General features: G+C 38.0%; 1 protein-coding gene across 1 annotated transcript in view; it reads right to left on the reverse strand.

Annotated features, from left to right (window-relative positions):
• Nucleotides 1-277: 277 nt before the first annotated feature.
• MYO3B (myosin IIIB) overlaps nt 278-22,058 on the reverse strand; it is a 107,378-nt gene continuing 85,597 nt past the window's right edge. Inside the window, exons 23-25 of the mRNA XM_066323344.1 lie at nt 3,074-3,180; nt 2,653-2,699; nt 278-1,461 (exon numbers count right to left, since the gene is read on the reverse strand). Of these exons, the coding sequence (XP_066179441.1) occupies nt 1,326-1,461; nt 2,653-2,699; nt 3,074-3,180 (290 nt within the window). The 3' untranslated portion in view covers nt 278-1,325. The remainder of the gene's footprint in view (nt 1,462-2,652; nt 2,700-3,073; nt 3,181-22,058) is intronic.

Below are 22,058 nucleotides of genomic sequence, written 5' to 3' on the forward strand. Positions count from 1 at the left end.
TTTCAATTCTCATGCCACCTTTCCTTGTCCTGTGGTCAAAAAAGACGATGTCAGTGAACACTGTTAGTGAGAAATTATGTATTAAGGAATGGTGTGAGGTGCACCTATTAGCACAGATCAGGGTAAACCCTTTGGAGTAGAGATAAAAACAAGGATCATAACTAAGTCTGTAAAACATGTGGTCAGATTTAATCAGTATGGTTTGTCAAAAAAGAAAAAAAATCACTTTGAGCAAATGTGTAAGGCAGTAAATGTGAACGTTTTATTTCCAAAAGTCTTTGACAAGAGTTTGTCTGGAAAAGAAGAGAAGAATGGTCACAGATCAAAATTGTTTCTGAACCAGAAATAAAAGAGTAAGGTGAAGTAGTCAGCTTCTGCCATGGAAACAGTAACTGTCAAAGAATCTCGGTATTCGGTAGAAAGTCACATACTGTTTCATTAAGGATTTTCAAAGGAGTGAAAAGCAAGCAGAAAAATTTGCAGAGAACTTTTTGTCCCCCCTGCTATGGACAAGAGGGCTGTGGAAATGGAGGAGTCATTGAAGCCCAGACATCCAGCTTAAGGAATAAACTAAATATGTGCATGGATAATAAGAATAACTAGTCATAATGATGGTTTCAGTCACAATGACTATATGAAGCAGTGTGTGAAACATTAGCCTTAAAACTGTTTTACTTCTTATATTTGAAAGGATTCCTTGAGTTAGACTTATGGTATACTAATAATTCATAAGAAAACTATTTGCAAGTAAACTGAGACACAATTCTATTTTAAATTATTTTACTCTGTCCATTTTTCTAGTGTCAAAAGCCATACGCAGCAGAGAAAGTTATAAAGGATGATGTTTAATATCAGTCTAATGAAATACAAAACATTTGCACTATGACCCCAAATTAAAATTTTTAGTAGAGCATTCTTTTAATCCAGTTCAGTTCCTTGCTCTTACTTTTCACACAGCTCTACCAGCAGTTGTGCCAGCACAACAGAAGGGATGGCACAGGGTGGGAACAGCAGCTGGGGGAGGGGGAAGCAGGAAAGAAGGGGTCAGAATTAGATACACTAACCTTGCCGCTAAAGAAATGTGTCCATTATCAACATCAATACATACAGGTAGTGCTGCTCGCCTTTACTACCATTATTTACAGAAAAACAGCTAAAAGTGACAGTGTACAGCTGCAAACCCAGGTCTAAATCAGTGAATTAAAGTAACTAGCTAACATGGTATTTTTATTATATTATATAAACACACATAAACAAAGTTAACTGGAAGAGCTTATCAGCACGAAAATACTCTTACCAATATTAGTCAATAGAATGAGTGAGATTCAGCTTTGAGCAAAAGACACATCTGTTGAAGAAGGAGGAGATGGAGAGCTGAGAAAACTGTCATCTTCAGGGGTAGATTCAACAGCTGACAATGATTCGTAATACTCATCCTCTCCATCCAGTACTTTGATTTGGCTTGAAAGTAAACAAACAACACTCCTTAAGTTAAAATTTAACTTTGATGAGAAAGATACAGCTTTTTATACATATTCCAACTCCTATTACATTTTATGGTTATATTCTGAATGGTTCTGAGGATCAGGGAAATGCAATATCATCCTTCAGCTTCGGAGTACAGAATGATAGAGCAACTATTCACATCAAATGGGCATTTAATTTGAGCAATGTGGCTCTTTTTGTCTGTGTATGTTCCACAAGTAGGATATGATTTTGGTATCATATTTCAGATGATGGTTTGCTGTGAATATGAGCCAAAGACTACATCATCGATTTTTGGGAAAAGCCCTATTGACAGCAAGGGGCTTTCATTTTTCTGTGATGTATGATGAGCACTGCAGTCTCATGTTAGTGCTTTTATTCCCAGAATACAAACTTTTAAACGAGGGGAGGGAGAGAAAATAAACTAAATCTTGCACAGTCATGCAAAATTTTAGGCTTTAACCTTGACTCAAAGACCTCTTGTTCATACAGTCACATTCAGAAGATTAATAAAAACCAGAGGAAAAAATACAGAAGGTTCTGATAAATTTCTGGACTAAATGTGTCTCTAAGACCAAGCACCCACCAGTTCTCTCAGGTCTATGTGATCAGGCAAGAGAATATTTTGGCAATTGTATAGGAGCCAGCCTAGTTTCTTCTACCTATACCAGGTGGTAACTGCTCGTGTAGCAATGAGAACTGACTCAGTTTAACAGAGAAGGAGCAACTCTTTTGTGCTATGGCCTCTGTCAGCTCCTCACATGTCTCCCCAGGAAGACAGAGGCCCACTGTGACTGTGCTGCTGTGGGGCTGGCAGGGCTTCTGGCACTGTTCTAGGTCACAGGCCTTCAGTTCCAACACCCTTCATCTGGCACCTTTCACTGTGTGAAAAACACCTAAAAATATGAACAATGCTGTTTTGTTGGTACTAACAGTACACAGAGAGAGCTGGGGAGCATATTTTGTAAGAAACAGTTCTAGTGTCTGCAGACAGCAATACATGCAAGTTTTACATTTGCTTCTGTAGAAAATGTCCAATGTCAATGCACAGAAATATGTTAATTGTTTATTTTTAGAAACCTCTCTAGAAAGTTTTGCATATTCTGTAATATCACAAAGGACTTCTTCTGTTTACAGTTGCTTAGAACTAGGAAGATAGATATTTACCCAAGTTTTCTTGGCTTCCTCTTGCTCCCTTGATATTCTAGAGTTCCCTGTGGAGAGGGCCAAGAACACACAGTCAAAGCAAAGCAGCAAGTCGTTAATTTTTAATTCAAAGTGATTTTGTGTTGAATGCAAGCAGATGCTGATAATATCAGAAGTCACAGCATAATTTTTTTGATCAAAGGGCTCAAGTGAGCCTGATGAAGCATGCATCTTGCTCGTCTTTGATAAACCACATCAATTATTCACCGTGAAGGCAGACATCCTGACATGAAAGCAACAGATAAAGAGCATAAGCACATGTTCAAGACGAGAGCAGAAGAACGTGGGGGTGGGGCTGGAGGGGCTGAAACAGGTATTAATAACAGAATTATTAACTGGAAACAAAGCCAGTAAAACAGCTTTATTGCCACTTTGAACTCACATTTAACTGGTTATAGTACATGTTATCCTCAGGGCTATTCAGCATTTTGGGCTGCTGACATCGTCGACGAGGTGTTCTCAGCTTCTGTTCAAGAGAGTTTTCTGAACCTACAGTAAGATAACACAATTTAGTTTTAAGCTGTGCCAGGTGCTGTGAACGTCTTAGCACATTTTAGTCTGTAAACAGTCTTTTCTTCTGTCCTATTTGGTCCTGGATTTAATAGCAAGTCTATTCTATCCAAAGTAAGCAAACAGAAACTTGGGAATCTTTGCTTTCTCTTTTGAAACTTAGTTCAAATGCAAGTTTTTATGCAGAACTTAATTTTCACTTTTTAACATTTTTTATTCTTCTGTATATCTGTATCATACAGTTCCTTATTCCTTTCACACTTTCTTAATATCTTCTGTTATCTAAGCAGGAAATGAGGTATATTGTGACTAGCTAGGAACGTATCATTCAGCAGGAACAAAACAGTTTTTCTACAGTAGACAGTAATAAAGTCTCCTGACTGATGAGGCTTAGTCTATTATAATCATTTTCTTTATATAAAAAGGCTACCTTCTTGACATGGCTCTCCATTTAATCAGATTATCTGAATCAGTTTGGAATTACACTTTCTTCATATAATTTGTGATGTGCTGTAAAGAAACAGTTGCTTAAAGTCATCTGGAAAGCAGAATTTAAAGATGAAGGAAGTATTTTAGAAGGGTTTCTAAAAAGAACTAACAGCTTGCTAAGGTTTTTTTGGGGGAGGAAGGGTGTTTGTTTTTTTTGTTTTTGGTGTTTTTTTTAGTATTACGGAGAAAAGATATTATGGTGTGCTATATTCTATTTTACCAGATATTTTCCATGGTACATACCTTGGATTACAGGGTAACTATTTTCAGGATAAGTCAGTTACTACAAGATATTGTGGGGGTAAGGAAAGGTGATATACTTTTCAAACAATTCTCCCAATGCCTTTGACTTTTCTTATAGCTGTCTGGTAAAAATTATTTTAGTGACAGTATGAATAAAAACAGGGTTTGGCAGCACCGAAGGAAAAATATGCATCTTATACATTTGCATTCCATACTGCATGAGGAACTTGCTCCTGTACAAAAGGCCAGCACAAAGACCAAGTAGCATGAATTCCTTTAAACACTTCAAAACTGAAGTTAATATGGCTTTTGCAGATGCAGGGCTCTAATCTCACAAATCCATTGACAAGATCTAGCCTTAAGGAGCAGGTAGCATTACAAAGGAGATTTATTATGCACTCAGGCTTATAGTTTGTACCTGCAATCTGAATGAGGTAGAGGAGACGTTTGAACTTTGGCCTTTTCAGTCAAAAGACTGTTCTGAGAGATTTTCCCTCTTTTATTTTCTTCTGCTCAACAATAAAATTTAAAAAATATTAATTTCCTCTCAGTGTGCAACTGTAATGTGTGTGTGGGAGAGGAGCACTTGTTCCATTCCATCACAAGACCTGGGAGGGATGGTGGGCTAAATGACCACCAGGGAAGTGACTGCAGAGCTGGGTCTAAAATTGAAACCCAATTTTATAGAGAAAGGTTATATTTATCCACTAATACAAAAAAACTTTAAAGTAATACACTCACACTGCTTGCTAATTTAATACCTAATGCTTCAATACTTTATACTTTCAAGTTAAGTAAACTTTTATATTTTTGCTAAAGAGATTGTGATGGCTGAGCCAGAACCTTTACTACTTGCCTGTATTGTATACAACCAGACAAGGCAGAGGCTGTACCAGAAAAAACTTCTGAGGAAATTTGGTCCCCAAATAATATCTGTTTCTTTGATTTTTTTTTCCACAATGATTCAGATAGGATATAAATGCAATTTTGTTCTCTTTGAAGTCTGAAAATATGGCAGACGACCTGTCATAACTACATTCTAGCCTCTCTCTGCCCTGAAAGTTACTCAAATTGATCTTAGAGCTTTCTCTCAGGACAGCAGGGTCTGCAATTTTTGCAAGAAGTATTTTCAGTCATGAGGCCATTTGATTTTTTTCTTGCAGCAATATAGTTTTTGAATACCTCTCCATGACTTTTTTATTCTAGAAAGAAGCTGGTATGAACTCAGCTACTCACTGTTTTGCATAATTTCACACACCTCTCTGCAGCTTGCCAGAAGTAAAAACACAGCACACAAATATTTTAAACAGTGCTATAATGTGATGGGGTAGTTTTTTTCCTTTTCCCTAAGCACTCTTGAGGCCTTCACTTTTTTTTTCAAAACACACATATATATATATATATAAGCTGGGGTTTTTTAATGTCTTTTATTCATTAGGATTCTGAGTCACTAATATTCTGCTCTACTCTTTTATCCTGACACTTAATTATTTCTGTGTATCCTACGGGTGGTCTGCAGCTTGTGTTCTCCAAAGGAAATACCCTTTCAGTGGGCCCATTTGTCTTAGTTGCACACTACATGAACAGTACAAAATCTGGTAACATTTATCATAAACTACCATATCTGGAGAAAATAGTATTAACATGTGCTCAACACTCAGCAGCTGAATAGGCATTTTAAATGCTGTTCTAAAATATTTTTCTTTAATGACAAACTATAAGCCACCAATAAAAAAAAAAGTCTCTTGTAATTTAATAGCAATAGTAGCAGCATCAGTATCATTAACAAGGTATTGTCTATACTGCACAGAAATTGTGCCACGTGCCTCTGTCATGTCCAGGCTCCTTAGTTCACTGTAACTCTAGAGACCAAATGAGAGGGTGAACACATGCATTGTCTTCAGGTTGTCCTTCAGCACCAGTTTTTAAGAAAGAAATCTGATCCCCTTTTGCCTGGAAGAAAATCTTTTCTTGTAACTCTGAGCACAGAAATTCCTTAGGTTACAATTTCTTATTTGATCAATCCCTTACTGCAGAGCAGAAATAACAGAGAGCAGGCAAAATGCTTTCTGCCAAGTGCACTATGTCAGCTGATGTAAGTGTAGGGTATCTGAGGTCTGGGCATCCTCAACTCTCTTGAGCTCAGAAAGGCTGACAAGAGGGTGAGCAGGTTCACGTGGATGTTTCCCTAAAGACACCACAAAACTGATGTGGCTTATAGCGAAGGGAAATAGAAACTGGCTATAGGATCAATCTGTTGGAATAGAAAGTATTTATAAGTAAAGAAACTGATGGTGTGTCTGTTTAGTCCTCTATCACCACTGTTCGTTATCCTTTTTATTTCCTTCATACATGAAAGCCCAAACAAAAAAAAAACCAAAAAACCCCAGGACTTGTAGAGCTCACAGATTAAAAAGATAATTTTTTCAAGTAAATGTGAAGTCAAACATTCAAGATACATTTTTATGAACTGGGAATTACACAGTTGGAAAGCAGTGTCTCCAGGAGAGACTTGGGAACTGCAGATATTCAGTTGAATATGAAACAGACTGGGTGCAAAGAAGAGAAGACTACTCAACAGAAACAGAAAAACAGTTTCATTGTTGAGTACAGAAATATTTTAAAGTGGATGCAATTAAGGGCAGAATGTTTTGAGAACAGGAACAATTTGAACTCTGAAAAATCTGCCACATGATGAGAAATATAAGACTGTTCTACTTCATTCTTTTCAAAAGAAGGTGAAGCAGTGATCTGAAGCCAAGTGTAAACCCCTATATAGAAGGTGGAGGGTTTTTCACATTCAAAAGAAAAGTCTCACTAACTAACGGTCAGAAGCAGAAGAAAATTTTGACCAGAAACACAGCACATACTGAAAGCAATCAGTTAGGAGAAAAAATATTTACCAGTATGATGGAAACTCAGGTTGTGACTAGAAGCTTTTAGAAAAGGCATATTTTGACTTAAGCAAAAGTTAAAACCTATTGAAGATGTGATACAGATCACATCTAGCTTAACAAGAATTAATTTCTCTAATGTGATTTTTATCAGAAGTCTCAGTCTGCAGAAGACCTGTATTGATCTTTTAAATTCTGGGAATAGTTTCTGAATTTCCACGTGATTCCTCTTCTTTGTTTTCTTATAGCTGAAATGGAAATATTTTTCTTCAACTAGCCATCATATCCATCATACTGACATTTTTTATGACATCTCTTGGCTTGGAGATGATTAGCACATTTCTTATATCTTAACTTATTTAGAAGGTTTTCTGTTTAAAAATCCATCCTTTCCATAAATCCAAAGGACTCTTCCAGAAATGCACAAACTACCAAACAGTAAGATTTAACAAAAGACTTCAAACTGCTCTTTAGCACTGACACATGGACTTTGCCATCTAGGATTTGGGCCCTGACCAATACTTTAAAAACAGCAGTGACAAAAATGTATTTTTGTAATGACTTCCCATGGGGAAGAATGACTTAATTTGATATTCAGTGAAGATCTCATCTTAGATGTCCTTATTGTCCTGATTATCCCAGTATCAAAAGCATGGGTACCAGGCACTGGGCAGCCATGTCAGAGGAACAGAGTCACAGATTGTGCTTGCTGAAACAAAGTTAGGGTCTCCATAAACTCTTAATGACTAAACTCTTGCTTCAAAACCCTCTTGATGCTGGAAAATTTTGTCACACATTGCTAGTTTTTTCTATATGAAGAATTTTGCACAGAAATGGTGAGGAAGCAGCTTAACTGCATTTCGAACTTTGAAAATAAATTGATGTGAATCAGATTGTTTTAAGGGTGGTGCAGCACATCTGGAGCTCTTAACACTGGCTGACATCTTACTTTTTTTGCAAGGAATGCACAAGGGTGCTTTGCCAATGCATCAGTGCCCCAAAGAGGCTGTGTTGCCAATCCCCTTGCTGAAGGGACTTCATCCACCATGACACATACCGAGGAGTCAAGCTGAGTACACTCATTTTCCTTCTGAAGCTATTTACCCAAAGCAGGTTTGGGAGGGGTTAGTCTTGTCTCCTTTTCTGCTATAAGCAAACACAAACCTAGTATCACCGGAAGGGTAGTTTTTTCCTAATTACTCAAACAAAGAGTACAAGAAGGGGCAGCTTGTTAAAGAAAAGGTAATGGGGGCATTTAAGGAATCATATATATTATTAGAAGTGTAAGCAAAAAAAGTAGAGAAATCACTATGACCAAGAAAAATAGTAAGCATGTAGCTGATTTCCAATCTATAATATCAGACGAAACATGAAAGTGCAACCCTTAATTATAAGCAAATATTAGCACAGACTCATGGGATCTCATCATAACATCTCAAGGTCTACATTCATGAAAATTTAAGCAATGTTTAAAATCATGTTAATTTGTTCTTTGTTTGTTTCTTTTCCTGCCAGTCTAATTTATTCCAAAAGACTTTGGTTCTCAAGCCTGGATATATTGATCATGCCTATGTAAAGCATTGTTATAGCCTGGGGAGAAGACTTTTGTGGAAAAACTTGTCTTTGTTCTCCTTTGATAATTTATACGTATTTTTATGTTTTCAAGTTTCCAGTTTTGAATCATTTTTCAAGGCAGCAAGTAAACTTCGCTTTTCCTCTTGAAGTCTTAGGCAAATGCAGAAATGACTTCACAGACAATGATAATATACATTCTCCTCCTGGACTGGATGCTAGTGGATAATAATGTGCAGCATGTTGACTTCAAGGAGCAGCTACATCTTCCCGTGTGCTATGCAAGTCTGTTCAAGGAGAGGACTCAAGGGGCTAATGATTCTGGTCCCACTCATATCAGTTTTAAATGTGACTGACGGAACATGACTTATGCAGTAAAAATGGCTGCAAATTAACTAGACTTCATGATTTTCATTATTTCAGTTTTATTTTTTAAAAGAGTGATTTACAAAGGGCACACAATGCTATTTGGCTATGAGTATTCATACAAATTTATTTTCTTCCCTTTCCATTGCCATTATTCTCCACCCTTTGCACAAGTTCATATCATACTTACATAAAAAATAGGAGCAAAGTGCAAAATGGGAGTAAAATGAAAGATGTGCCTGGGAAGCAGAGTGAATAGTCCAGCAGTTAGTACCCACTGAGCTCCTGCTGCATCTGCCTGCCATACTCAGTTCTGTTAGTGTAGAACTATCCTGCACAGCCCTGTACTAAGCTGCAGTCAATGTGACTTTAGTATGAGCACACATTAAGAGATACCCAGCCCACATCACAGGGTATTTGTACATTGCCTGTTAATGCTACCAACTAGAAAAGTATCAGAAACAAGAACAGGATAAGAGGTCTAATAGGCTTCACTAAACACCTACTGTGATCTGCAGCTTCATTCGGAAATAATGAATTTATCGTGTCTATGCGACATACTATTCAATTATATTATGTTGTTCTGCAAAAAATGCGGGAGGCTGATAGGAAATAAACACACTGTCTCTCTAAAATTTTAACCTCAGTACAGGATAATGCACACCAATAGACAAGAACCCAGGGTAGGAGAGAATAAAGAGCAAGACTCCTTGGTGACTTGAGTAATAAGGTATGTCTCCATTATGTTCTTTTCCCTTCTGAGGTTAGTAAGAGGGAAAGAAGAAAACTACAGAAAAGAAGAAAGAGACAAAAAATCCCCGCGATTAAATAAGGTACTGAGAAACTAAGGAAAAAAAGAAAAGGGAATTAAAATCATTAATGTGAAGCAGTAGAACCTATGTTCTGGCATCAGAGGATTAAATTAATCTAGTAACATCAGGAGCCTGGAGGCATATTGACATAACACTATTAAAAATTGTAATTCTCTCAAGAATATTTCATGCTTACCTACCAGTAGCTTCAGATGTCCACAAATGTTCAGTAAGGCCATTTATTCTGTTGATACAATGAGATCTAGTATGATGGGAACCATTCCTGCCACCAAATTGCCTTGGCCCCTTCCTGTACATAAGAGTGTCCAGGAATATTTATAGGAGCTGGCACTCTTCATGCTGCTAGTGACAAGCAAGCATGGAAAGAACAATAAATCAGATGTGCTTTGAGGAGTTACAAGACCTCAGCCCTTGCTAACTCACAAAGTATCTTACTGAATCTTTACATAAGTGCCGCTAATAGAAAGGATGGTAACTAATTTTTATATATATATATATATATATATATATAAATGCTTAGAAGGAATGATTAATCCTTAGCAACTCCAGTACACTTAAAACTCTTACCTGGCTTCATTACATAAGAATAATATATTAGATTTAATGATTTTCAGTGTCAAATGTTTTGTAGTCTATAGCTTAAATGTAGTTACTTGATTCACTGAACACATGGAATCTGAAGGAGTAAAAAGATATTTTATACCTCTCCTACAAAAAGATATAAAATAAAACAAAACAAAACCAAGCTTCACTATCACCTTGGATCTCCCACACAATTGCGGTGAACTAGAATTCTGTTTATTCAGATGGAGTGTGCTCATAGTGCCAAGAGCCATAGACTGCTAGGGAAATTAGTGTAGCCTCTTTGATGTCATGTGCATCCCAGAATCTGTAACACACTGCTGAAACTGTGAGCATATCCTTTTGTTTATAACGCTAAACAGAACCATTTGAATACACACACTGAAAGAACTTGTAACAGAAGCAATGCATTTTCTTCCACCCAGTGATTCATTACGTACGGCTTCATTTTGGATACTGCAGTTATGTGCAAAGCCATATGCTTTAGATTATAAAGCACACTAAGCAAATCATAAGTTTTTCAAGATGGTATGTAAAGGCTGTTTTTGCATCTGTTTGTTGCCAACGACCCAGATGACACTGTAATTAGAACAACAAATATTTTATGTGAAATCAATCATTTATCTGTCTCTGAACCCTGAGACAATGGCTTTTAGATGCACTTTGTTGGGAAACAAGATCCATAAATAGTTAGAATCTTGGCTTTTGCTGTTTTTTTTCTTTCCAACACAGTTCTGATCCTTCAGTAACTGTCAGTTCTTTCAGTTTCTATTGTGAGTGATTTGACTGTGGAGGGAAAAGGCAGAGATTAAACAAAGCATACCAAAGAATGAAACTATCAGTGACTAATACAGGTAAGATTCAAACCTGTCAGCAAACAGCACATTTCTACAAGTATGGTCCTGAAGATGTCTTCTTAAATGTTGAATATACAGAAGCCCTTATAAGCCCTGCACATAATAACATCTAATAGCAGGTCCTTGAGGTGTGTCAATTAGTCAAGTCCAAGAGGTTTACAAAAATGCAACTGTAACTTCAGGGAAAAATTATTCATGCCAAACCATCCGAAGGGCAGAAACTACTTCTGGACAACGCAGAAAACTTAACTGATCATTATTTTTCTTTTCCTTCTCAAACTTGACCCAAGGTGATTGTGGCAGTTTTTGGTTAATTCATAGAATCACCGAATGCCCTGGGTTGGAAGGAACATTAAAGATCATCTAGTTTCAACTCCCCCTGACATGGGCAGGGACATCTTCCATTACATCAGGTTGCTCAGAGCTCCATCCAGACTGGTCATGAACACTTCCATGGATGGGGTATCTACAGAGTCTCTGGACAACCTATTCCAGGGCCTCACCAGCCTCAGAATAAAGAATTTCTTTCTCACATCTAATCTAAACATATTCTCTTTCAGTCTGAAGCCATTCTTTTTGCCCTGACACTCCATTTCCTTGTGAAAAGTTCCTCTCCATCCTTCTTGTGAGCCTCCCTTTTAGGTGCTGAAGACTGCAGTTAGGTCATTCCAAACCCACCTTTTTTCCAGGCTGTACAGTCCAAATTGTCTCATCCTTCCTTCACTGGAGCGATGCTCCACCCCTATAGTCAACTTGGTGGCCCTCCTCTGAACTTGGACCAACATACTGATGCCTTTCCTGTGCTCAGAAACCCAGAGCTGAATGCAACACTCCAGGTGGGCTGTTACAAGAGCAGAGTAGATGCACAGAATCACCTCCCATGATCTGCTGGCCATGCTGCTGAGGATGCATCCCACAATAACGTTGGCTTGTGATCTTTTCAGAAGAGACAGTTACTGATGAAAACCAGGTCATTCTGAGTATGCTGGAATTACTAGGTATCACAGCCTATTTCCTAGTTCTAGAGGCCCTGGTTAATACAATAGCCACCAGGTGATAAAAAATCTCTCCCATGTCATGTGAGCTAAGTGATGTCTCTCCCACTGTTTGAGCAATGCTGTATGATCAGTACAAGTTAATGAAGGACGTCACAGCAGAGAAGGCTACCGAGAGCAGTTAAATACGAAGAGATCACTTCTAGATCAAGACATCCCCGACTGACAAACCATGTTTGGCTGGAGAGCATACTGGGTAAATATCACTGCTTGCCCTACTTTTGTACCATACCCTAGGTTTTCCCTCTTCAAATGACCAGGAAAGAGAGCAACTTAAAATAAATAAATTCAAGCAGAAAAAAATCCCTAGAGGCACTTGAAATGAAGGCTGGGGTAACTTCTCACAAGGCAAATACCAGAATCTTTACTGTAAAAATATTTCAAGATCAACTTGAACTGTTTCTGGCAGGAAGGTTGTATGACACTTGCCACTTTGCTAGCAGTGCACCAGATCAGCCTGAGCTTCTTGAAGGCCAAAGCTGAAATTCTGTGCAAAAATGAAAAAGGAAAGCCATTAGTTCTTCAGTATTCTGCACAGGCCTCATTTTCCCTTCTCTATGAGTTTTTATCTGAGGTACTAGTGCTAAAGTAGAAACACCTACCCTAGGGACACCTACACAAGCATCATGTGCTCAGAGGTTTGCCATGGTGCAAGCTTGTCTCTTCAGCATTATGCCATGGTTGGGACTCAGACCTTTGATGCCATTTATTTATTTATTGAGGTTAAAGAAAATAGGATTAGAAAGCATCTCAAGTGAATATTTTGTCCTTCCTTGTCGTCCTAAGTAAAACCATGCACCATGTTGGAGGTATGAGAAATTTTCAGAATTGCTCAGAAACAAAAGCTATTAAAAAAAATCTCATAAACACAACATCAACAATGGAGCAACTCATGATACTTCTGTACAATAAGATGGCAGCTATTTCTTCAAAGATGATGATGATTTAGTCAATATGATTAAATAAATAGCTTTGGCAACTTTAAAGTACAAATCCTAAATAACTGTCCTGGGTTGTAGTATAGGATGTGCACAAAGTATTCTATCACCATCCTCATTACCTGATGAATCCAATGGTTGGAGCAGTGCTCTTCCCAGGCCCCCCTCCCTCTGGGTACCTTCAGTTAATGGCCCATCAATGCCTTGTGCATGACTCACAGATAACTCCCTATGGGAGCTGTCTCTCTTTAATGGGCCATCAAGGACCCACTGCATGACTCATCATCCCATTGTGAGATGCTCCGCCCACGTGGAGGAGCCAAGCTTTCTCACCTGGATATAAGCTGGGATTTGGGACAGCACAAGCAGCCCTCACTCACTGGATTCCCAGAGGACCAGAGCTACCAGACCTGTCTACGAGATCTCTGCTTCAGGAAGACCAACTCCTGCCTGGACTGCTTCCATCACCCTGCTCAGGTTCTATTCTGACTCTATTAGTGGTCTTTTTGTATTATTGTGTTTATTTTATTTTATCTTTTTTCCCTTTTCTTCTCATTAGACTGTATTTCTGACTTGGAGCCTCTCACCCGTTTTGCTTTCAAACTACTACAATAATATGAAAGTATCATCAATTTTAGAGACAGTCTCCAAAGCACATTTGGAGCTACTAATATACAAGTTTTCAAACAGCAGATTGTGGATCTTAAGAGCTGCATCTCGTGCTAATATGCCTCAGAAAACTCACTGGACACTTGGCACTGGTTCACCTTGTGGATTCTAGTTCAGAAAAGCAAAGCATATGGGGAAAAAGATGAAACAAATATAAAAAGTAAACACTGAGATTAACTTTTAAAAATAGTCAAAACATTCAGTGCATTAAAGAAGAGTAACAAATCACAAATACTTTCCTAATACTACTTCTCTACAGAGCCAACTACTGAATTTGCCAAAAATGCATCTTACAATTGTGGGGAGCTAGTCTGTGTGTTTAAAAGTAGGGCAGGAGGCAATCTGTAAATTCACACTCTATTAAAGATGTGGTTCATAATGGTCTGTGTTTCAGAGTTGCTGTTGTAGCATATAGCCTGGATACATTTAAAGGTAATCCCTCACCTTCTTCCAAACTGTAATAATAGCATTTTTATCCCATGCCCTCAGAGATTAAGCCACTTGATTGACTTTGAATTCTGGACACAGAGGAAATTTGTATTAATTTAGCATAATGATGAGGCGCAATAAAGGCTCTGTGGAACCACAACAACATGGTCTCTAAGGTTTTGTTCGTTACAGAAACACAATTTGCATATCTAAAGGCTTGAAACCATGGGTCCATATTGATACAACTAGTATCTCAAATTTGAGTGTAGCAGATTCAGCATATATTTCAAAGAATAAATGGTAGAAGCCCAAGATAAAACTCTCAGTAGATTTCTTCATTAAGAAAGAAGGTCTTTTTCTGAATTCAAGGTAGTTGGCAGCAGTAACTTTTAAAGGAGGTATGAAAGCAAGCTTGACTGAAGATTGTAAAAATATCACTAGTCAGATATTTGCCTCCTGGTGTTGCTACAGTACTTTGGCCTAACATTTGTAAATGTTGGAAGTAAAGGAGGTATCTTGGCTAGATAAAGGAAAGTAATGCTGCTGACCTAAGTTCTACAGCAACCCATTTCTTTAAGGGGTTAAGTGCTACTTGGACTCTCCATTAGTGATAGCTAAGAAATCTACAATTCAAGCTCAGGCCACTTAATTCTGAAGGATTATTTTGAAAGAGAAACTGAAGAAGCATAAGCAAATTATTCAGTCAATATCAGATTTTGAAAAATAAGCAGGAGTAGAAAAAAATCTTCAGTCTTTAAAGATGTCTGTTAACCTGTGAAAAAGCATCTAGGTGTGTTCTTTGTACTACTTCCAAATCCAGATCAACTCACTATGAGTCTAGTGGAAGAATGCTAAACACATATAAAAATAAAGGCTCATCATTTTCAGTGGTGAAGTTCCTTATCTTTCATCCTGAAGTAGTAGATTGGAGTGTTCAGTAATACCAAAGTAAATTCAGAAAATGTAGGAGAGATCTTCAAAGAAAAGTGAGGGAGGCCTGCAAAGAATTCCAACCCTGGGATCTCAGTAATAACATAGCAAATTTAAGCTGTGTATTTCATGGCACCTGGCAACACTACCTGTAATAAGAGTTTGGGGAGTGCAACGCACACAGAATATGTGTAATCTTCATGCAGTCTTTCTGAAATGCTTCTAAGGAAAATTTTGGTGAAGATTTCTGCTCATGGGGGCAGAGGAAGATGTACACGTATGTGCACATACACAAATAAAGTACGCTGACCTGTTGGTATTACAGTGACTTGCCTATGGGACAGGATGTTGTTCTGTTCTAAAATCACTGTTCTTAACGGGGCACAGCTTGCATTAATATATCAGCTCGCTGATTATATTCCCCTCTGAACACAATCTTCGTACTTGAGTATACTTTTTTAAAATGGTAAATGCTACAGAATTAGTTCGATTCTTTATTTCTCTCATAAATACATGACTAATTCAAGTGACTTTGATGACATTTTATTCCTCAGAACCTGATGAACGCTTCTTTAGCAAAATGAGCATTGATTTCAGGGTTCGAAATGAGGCACTGGAAAGATTAATTTTTAAACACAGCTTACCCCTTCAGGAAAATCAGGCTCCTCCATGTACCGTGCAGGTACATGGAATTTCTTGTCACTCCAGAAAATACAGGTTAAGTGATTTCTGGATTTTTTTTGTAGAGTTGATTTGGATATGTTTTTCACCTCCTAATTACTCCAGATATTTGGTTTTTTTCAACCTCTCTCTTACAAGTCTATGCTGGATTCTTGGCTGCTATTGAATAGTACAATCCTTTAGAGTAGCTTGTGATATAACATCAAAATCTGTGTCCTGATTCTGTACTTGGGTCTGTGGGCATTGCAGAGTATGCAAAGTTTGTGAATTAACACTTTATTAATCACTGTGTGCTAATTCCTTGTGTGAATGACCTACAAAGGACCCCATGGAATTGCAGTATGAACAAACTGGTGCACTGCAAGTGTACCTATTGTCACAGAGCGCCACTTCTGATTTCTCTCCTTTGGACAGCCAGGAAGTATGGCCATATTAACATAACTCTCTTCCATAACATATCCTACTTCTCAGTAGGACTAATTAGCTTAGGCACGGCACTGCACTCATCCAGCTATACTGCCTCCGGGGTCTGATTCACATCTATCTTGAGCAGTTTTGCAAAGCACTGGCATGCATTGAGTTGCTATATCATAAATTTATATTACAGCTTACTCTATACTATCTTTCCCATGGAGACAAAACCTAAAAATCAGCTTTACTGCTGTGAACACAGTCATCATCTCCAACTGAAGTAATGCCATAATAATAATGAAAATATCTTGGTCACAGTAGGAAGGCTCATATCCTGAAAACACTAACATGGGGGCACACCTTCCCTACTAAAACTAGTTCCTCTGAAGCCAGCACCAACACTAAGCATATGAGTACACGGGTAAAATTGGAAAGTATCAGAAAAACACCTTGATATTAACATGGTTTAGAGAATAAAATTAAAAGGAAAATCTGCAGCAGAATTTTAATTCCAGTCTTTAGAAAGTACTGTCTTAATTATTCCCATTATTAAAGGACACTGTGAAGTAAAAGGCTATGGGCAGAGAGAAACAGCATTTCTCTTCACTCGTAGATGATATAGTAAATTTTTGAAGTTCATCACTCAGTCTATCTACACAATACTCAAACCACTTAATGAAGCAGTTTTAAGTCAGAGATAATTGAGAGCCATATACTTTCTACCAACACACAATAATATGTAAGAGTACTTAAGGCTAACCTTTGACAAAAAATTCTTATGCTAGGTTCTTCAATAAAACAAATGTAAGAATAACTTGTGCTTTCATGGAGAGCAGGAATCAATGTGTAGCTGCTCATCATCTAAATTAAATGAATATGAGATTGTTGGGTGGACAAAACCAAATTGAAGATAATAAACAAAATTTATATTTTCAAATAATGTACAAACCACATAAATTACTTTAAAGAGACTGACAGGACTATCAGTTTTAAAAAGCATTTAAATTATAATGTAGAAAAAAAGGAGAGAAACATAACTTGCGGACCCTAAGTTACAGTTCACTGTTTGCTTTCACAAGGTAGAGCAGGACATTATCTCCCTCTTGTCACATTTCATTTTTAATTATGTAATTTTGCATTATTAGCAACTTCAAAATTCAGACACAAAAATAAGAGGTACTAAAGATACTTTTTTCTTCTCTGAAGATGGAAATTAATAGAAGAAAACTATCTCTAACACTACATATAGAATAACTAGATTTTCAGTTTTTGCTGCAAACGCTCATTCATGCCAGCAGTTTCCATGAAATCAGTGTGGTATCCCATTGCGTAACAAGGACCACGTGTGTCCTTATAACATGGCGCTAATATTCCTTAAAATGTTATTTTTAGCAATCTATCCCTTTTTCTTACTCTCAGTCAATAACACGTTTGTCCAAAACAAATTACCATTCTTCCACCATTTTGTTAGCATTGTTCACAGTATTATTTATACAGAATATTTATACAGAATTTTATTCGCGAAATACATAGGAGAGGTTAACTACACTTATCATACTTTTTTTTTGCATTCTGCAATTCAGTCTCTGCTGTTAGGACTTCATCTGGAAAGTTTGTGCAGAGATACAAAATATAATAGGTAGCTGTTTTGGCATATGAAGTCTTAGCTTTACATGTTTTGTGTATTTATTTTTCAGAGAAAAAGGACTCCAGTTACTAGGTTTCAACATAAACCCTTGCAGAGTAGGATACGTGCAGGCTGGCTACAGAGCTGCTGTGTGGCCTGTAAGGAGGAGGTGCCTGTCCCACCTGACAGTGCCAGCAAAGGGCCAATGTCTTCATTCCACTCCTCCTCTTCCCTCCATGGCTGCAGACAGCCAGGACTAGGATACCTGTTTGACCACACACAGAACACGAGGGATGCATTTCCCAATTATCTCTGCTGAAGTATTAAATTCAGATGTCTAATTGTGACGTTCTAAACATTATCATTACTTATTTCACTGGAGCTGAATGCACAGAGAGGAAGAGAGAGTAATCCCTACTATGAAGAGCTCCACAATACATTGCTCCCCTTTTACAAGAAACAGCAGTAGCTTATGCCACTGTTCTAGAAAGACGTGAGTGCCCAAACTCTAGCTGGGAACCTGGGCTCGCCACAAGAAGGTTGAGCTCGTCAGAGTTCAGTGAAATACCAAGGTTAGAGAGAGTCCAAGGGGACCATGGAGCTGAGAGAGCACAGCTGATTACCTTTTCTAGTTTTGTTTCTAGAATGAAAACAGTCAGAAGTAAATATTTCATGTCCTATCATGTAGCACACCACTAAAGAGATGGCAAAGTTTGTCCTTCACATAGAAGCAGAAGGTCAAACCCAAAAATCCTTATGATTTTATTTTATAATTTTAAAGACTTTAGGGCAAACCTGTGAGTAAGAAGTACTCTTCTGCTGCCAAAGTGTAACTATGATGGCACTCTAACATATTTCCAATATCTAATAAAAATAGAATTTTGGCAATTTAACTTAGACCATCAGAAAAAATGTGCTTATTGTGCATATTCAATGAGGGGGAAAAGTCAATGATGTCACAAGAAGTGACTATGTTTTGGATTCTGGTTTTGGTTTTTTTTGGATGGTATCAAAAGATGCCATTTGAAGATAAGAAACTATTGAAGTAGCAGACAAAGTCAATAAAATGATCTCACTACACTTGCCAGTGTGCATAAGGGATTTTATATTTAAAAATAGCCTGGTATTTAGTTGTGTTAGATTCCAAATGGCATTTAATGGATGAAAGTGCCTAAAGATTTCTGAAAGGTGTTCTTACTTTTTGGCCATTAGCATTCTGCAGCAGGGTAATTTAAATCTTCTTTCAGTTCTGGGTACTCAAGATCACAGTCCTCCTTACTTCTAAAGTGGAGGAACTTCCACCTATGTGGAAGGGAAGCATCCCAATAAAACCCATAAAGCACAGCCACTGATGCGCTCTGTTCAGGAGCGCTACAACCAGACAACTGCAGAGTGTCTGACCTGAGTTAGAAGTTAATGAGGCTTCTTTTTTATCAATTTGTTCCCTCACTAGTACTGGAATTTTAGGGCAACAGAAACTTTTTGTGTGTGTGTGTGAATTCAGGTCATATTAACTAACAGTTTCAGCTGAAATAACATGAAAAAACTTCAGAGATGTTGAAAGAATTCATTCTGGCATCTCAAGAAACAAAACATTTTGATTTTGTCACAAGGGGACTCCTTCCCCAAAACAGAGGAGGTAATGCTGCCACCCCTGATATCCAAAAACTCAGTGATTAGGCCATGTTCTTAGATTGTGAAAGATGTAGCTTCAAGCGCCTCCTTTAAGTGGTTTGGTACAGGGACCTGAACCCAAACATCATGCTTCTCAGGAGAGTAGCCTAACTGCTGGTTTAGAAAATATTCTTAGGTAGGTTTCTCTCAGCCTCATTTGTTGAAAGTGTCCCACTTTACACAAAGTAGTTAAATATTCATTCAGGCAGAGATTGAAAGCCAGGTGCTGGCCCCCTTTTTCTCTGACTACTCAAATTACCAGGAGCTCAAGTCATTCACATGCTCTCTGTTTCTGTGGCCTATTTACTATTTAATGTACATTCCAATGATGGGAGAAAGGGGAGACGGAGAAAATGCTTTCTTCTCTGAACTTCTGTACTGGCCATGGGCATAGCCCAGACCAGTGAGAATATGTCGGTGAAAGTTTTGAGCCTTGCCTTTGGAAGGACAGTAGAATGGAAGGTAAGAAATGATCACTTTCTAACACAAAGAGTAGATAAAAAGAAAGTAGTTTAATGACAAGAAATAGTATCACTTAAAGGAGAAAGAAGCAAGACATCTGCATCTATTTGTATCCAATGTTTATCCCTATTGGCACAATTAATAAAAGCTATGCATAAATCACACAAAGTTCATTAAATCCACTGGCTCAGGCTGCTGACTAATTGGTAAATACACACTCGATAAAAATGTAAAATGTATGCCAACTCCACATTGTAAAGCTGTTTTCTCACTAAGAAGTCTCTGCTTCTCTGTGGCTTTTCCAACAGAGCTTGATTTTCACAGTTATTGATCTTGGGGAAACAATAATGCCCAAAACCATGCCAAAAGGCCTTAGAATAGGAAAACAAAAAGCAACTCCACCTCTTATCAAGCTTACAGAGACCAAGGAGTTTACTATCCCATGCCTAGGGCAATTTTCTAACATAACCATGAATCTAAGGTCTCCTGACGCCTCTCTGTACAATTCAACAGACTGTTTTAGGTATGTCAACTCTTTTATGAATGTGGCCTTCAGCACTTGCTTCTGCAATGTTGCCTTCAAGTAGTCCAACATGAAGCTATCACTGCCTAGCAAAAGTTTCCATCTTTTAAATCTATCAATTCTGATAAATTAAAGGTCTGGGAACTATGCAGGCCTGTGCAGACATGCAACCAAACACTACCAGAATTAGACACAAACAAAAACTAAATATAAAAAACATGACAAGTATGAGAGTGGGTGAGGCTGGAGAAGGTCACAGAAGATCATATCCACTGATCTGGACAGGATGAACGGTTCGTGCTCCCCAGAACATTCTCCTTTTCAGAAGAGACCAGCACCCAGCCAGCAGTAGATCTTTATAAATAGGGAGCTCATCAAAAGGTATTAATATTCACAATACCTGTGCAAAAATCCGTGGAAAGCCTTAAATGAAGGGTCTTTTGCTACCATCACTGAAGACTCTGTGGACAGCCTTCCTGACATCAAACAAACCCAGATGTAGAGAGGCCTTGGGAGCTAGCCCAGTGCTTTGTCTTGATCTGACCTCAAGTTTTCTGTATTTATATTTTTTCCAAAACATGATTTAGAACAGATGTCACTGGACACCAGAGCTCTTCTCCAAGGCTGGAGTAGAAAAATCACAGGAAAAGAGGGAGATACAGAGCAGCTCAATTTACATTACATGAGAATATTGATCTGCAAAGAGAGGGCAGAATCCACACATCTCCAATTTTAGTTCAATTAGACCCACAATCAAACATCAGAGCTGCTTTCCCTCTATTAAGGGTCAAGCAAAAGGCTTGGTTTGGTTTTGAACAGACTTATAAACAAGTGAAATATTTTGGTTTAGGACCATCTCTGCTTGGATCCTCTATTTCTGCCATTGACTTTGGCAGTGCCTGAACAACATATTAAATACACTTGCCTCACTTACAGTGTGCATGTTTGAAACAAAGGATGAAATAATTTGAAAAACAGTATTATGAAACTGATATAGATTTAATAGTGGCCAAATGAAAGAAATGGGAATATGAAACTCCCTTCTTCTCTAGACAATGTGTGGTGAAATAATCTGTTTGCAATGGAGGGAAAAAGCTCAGAAAGAAACATTTGGAAACAATACAATGACATATGGTCCCATATGTTGAATCTATAATGCTTCCTAATTCCTTCAGGGTAAAATTCATCCTTCTCCTGAACAAATTCCAAGTAACTGAGATTTGCCTGAGAGGACTGTAGGAAGGACACAGACAAGAGAAGACTATGAAGCAGCTTCACTGCAGTTGCCATTTTATCCATGGCTTGAAGCGACATCCTTAATGTTTTTTGATCCTTTTCTGGGTAATCATAATTGCTGATCCATAGGCTCATCCTAATCTCCTCTCCTTGGTTGAGTCTACTCAGTGCATACTTTCCCGTAGGGTGCTCCATGCTAAGGAAGCCATGTGCTCAGCTTTCTGAATCATACTAGGACAGCAGTATACCTGGAGTTTTATATATAGAAAGCTGCATGTTGGTGCTGATAAGGCATCCTCAGGGCAATTATGCTCTGAGCAGTTTTTGGTGATGCCTTTACAGCCCTTAGGTTTTTGAGATACAGGATTTCCACTCACAATTCCTGG

The sequence above is a fragment of the Sylvia atricapilla genome, chromosome 7, assembly GCF_009819655.1.
Source record: "Sylvia atricapilla isolate bSylAtr1 chromosome 7, bSylAtr1.pri, whole genome shotgun sequence".
Taxonomy (NCBI): domain Eukaryota; kingdom Metazoa; phylum Chordata; class Aves; order Passeriformes; family Sylviidae; genus Sylvia; species Sylvia atricapilla.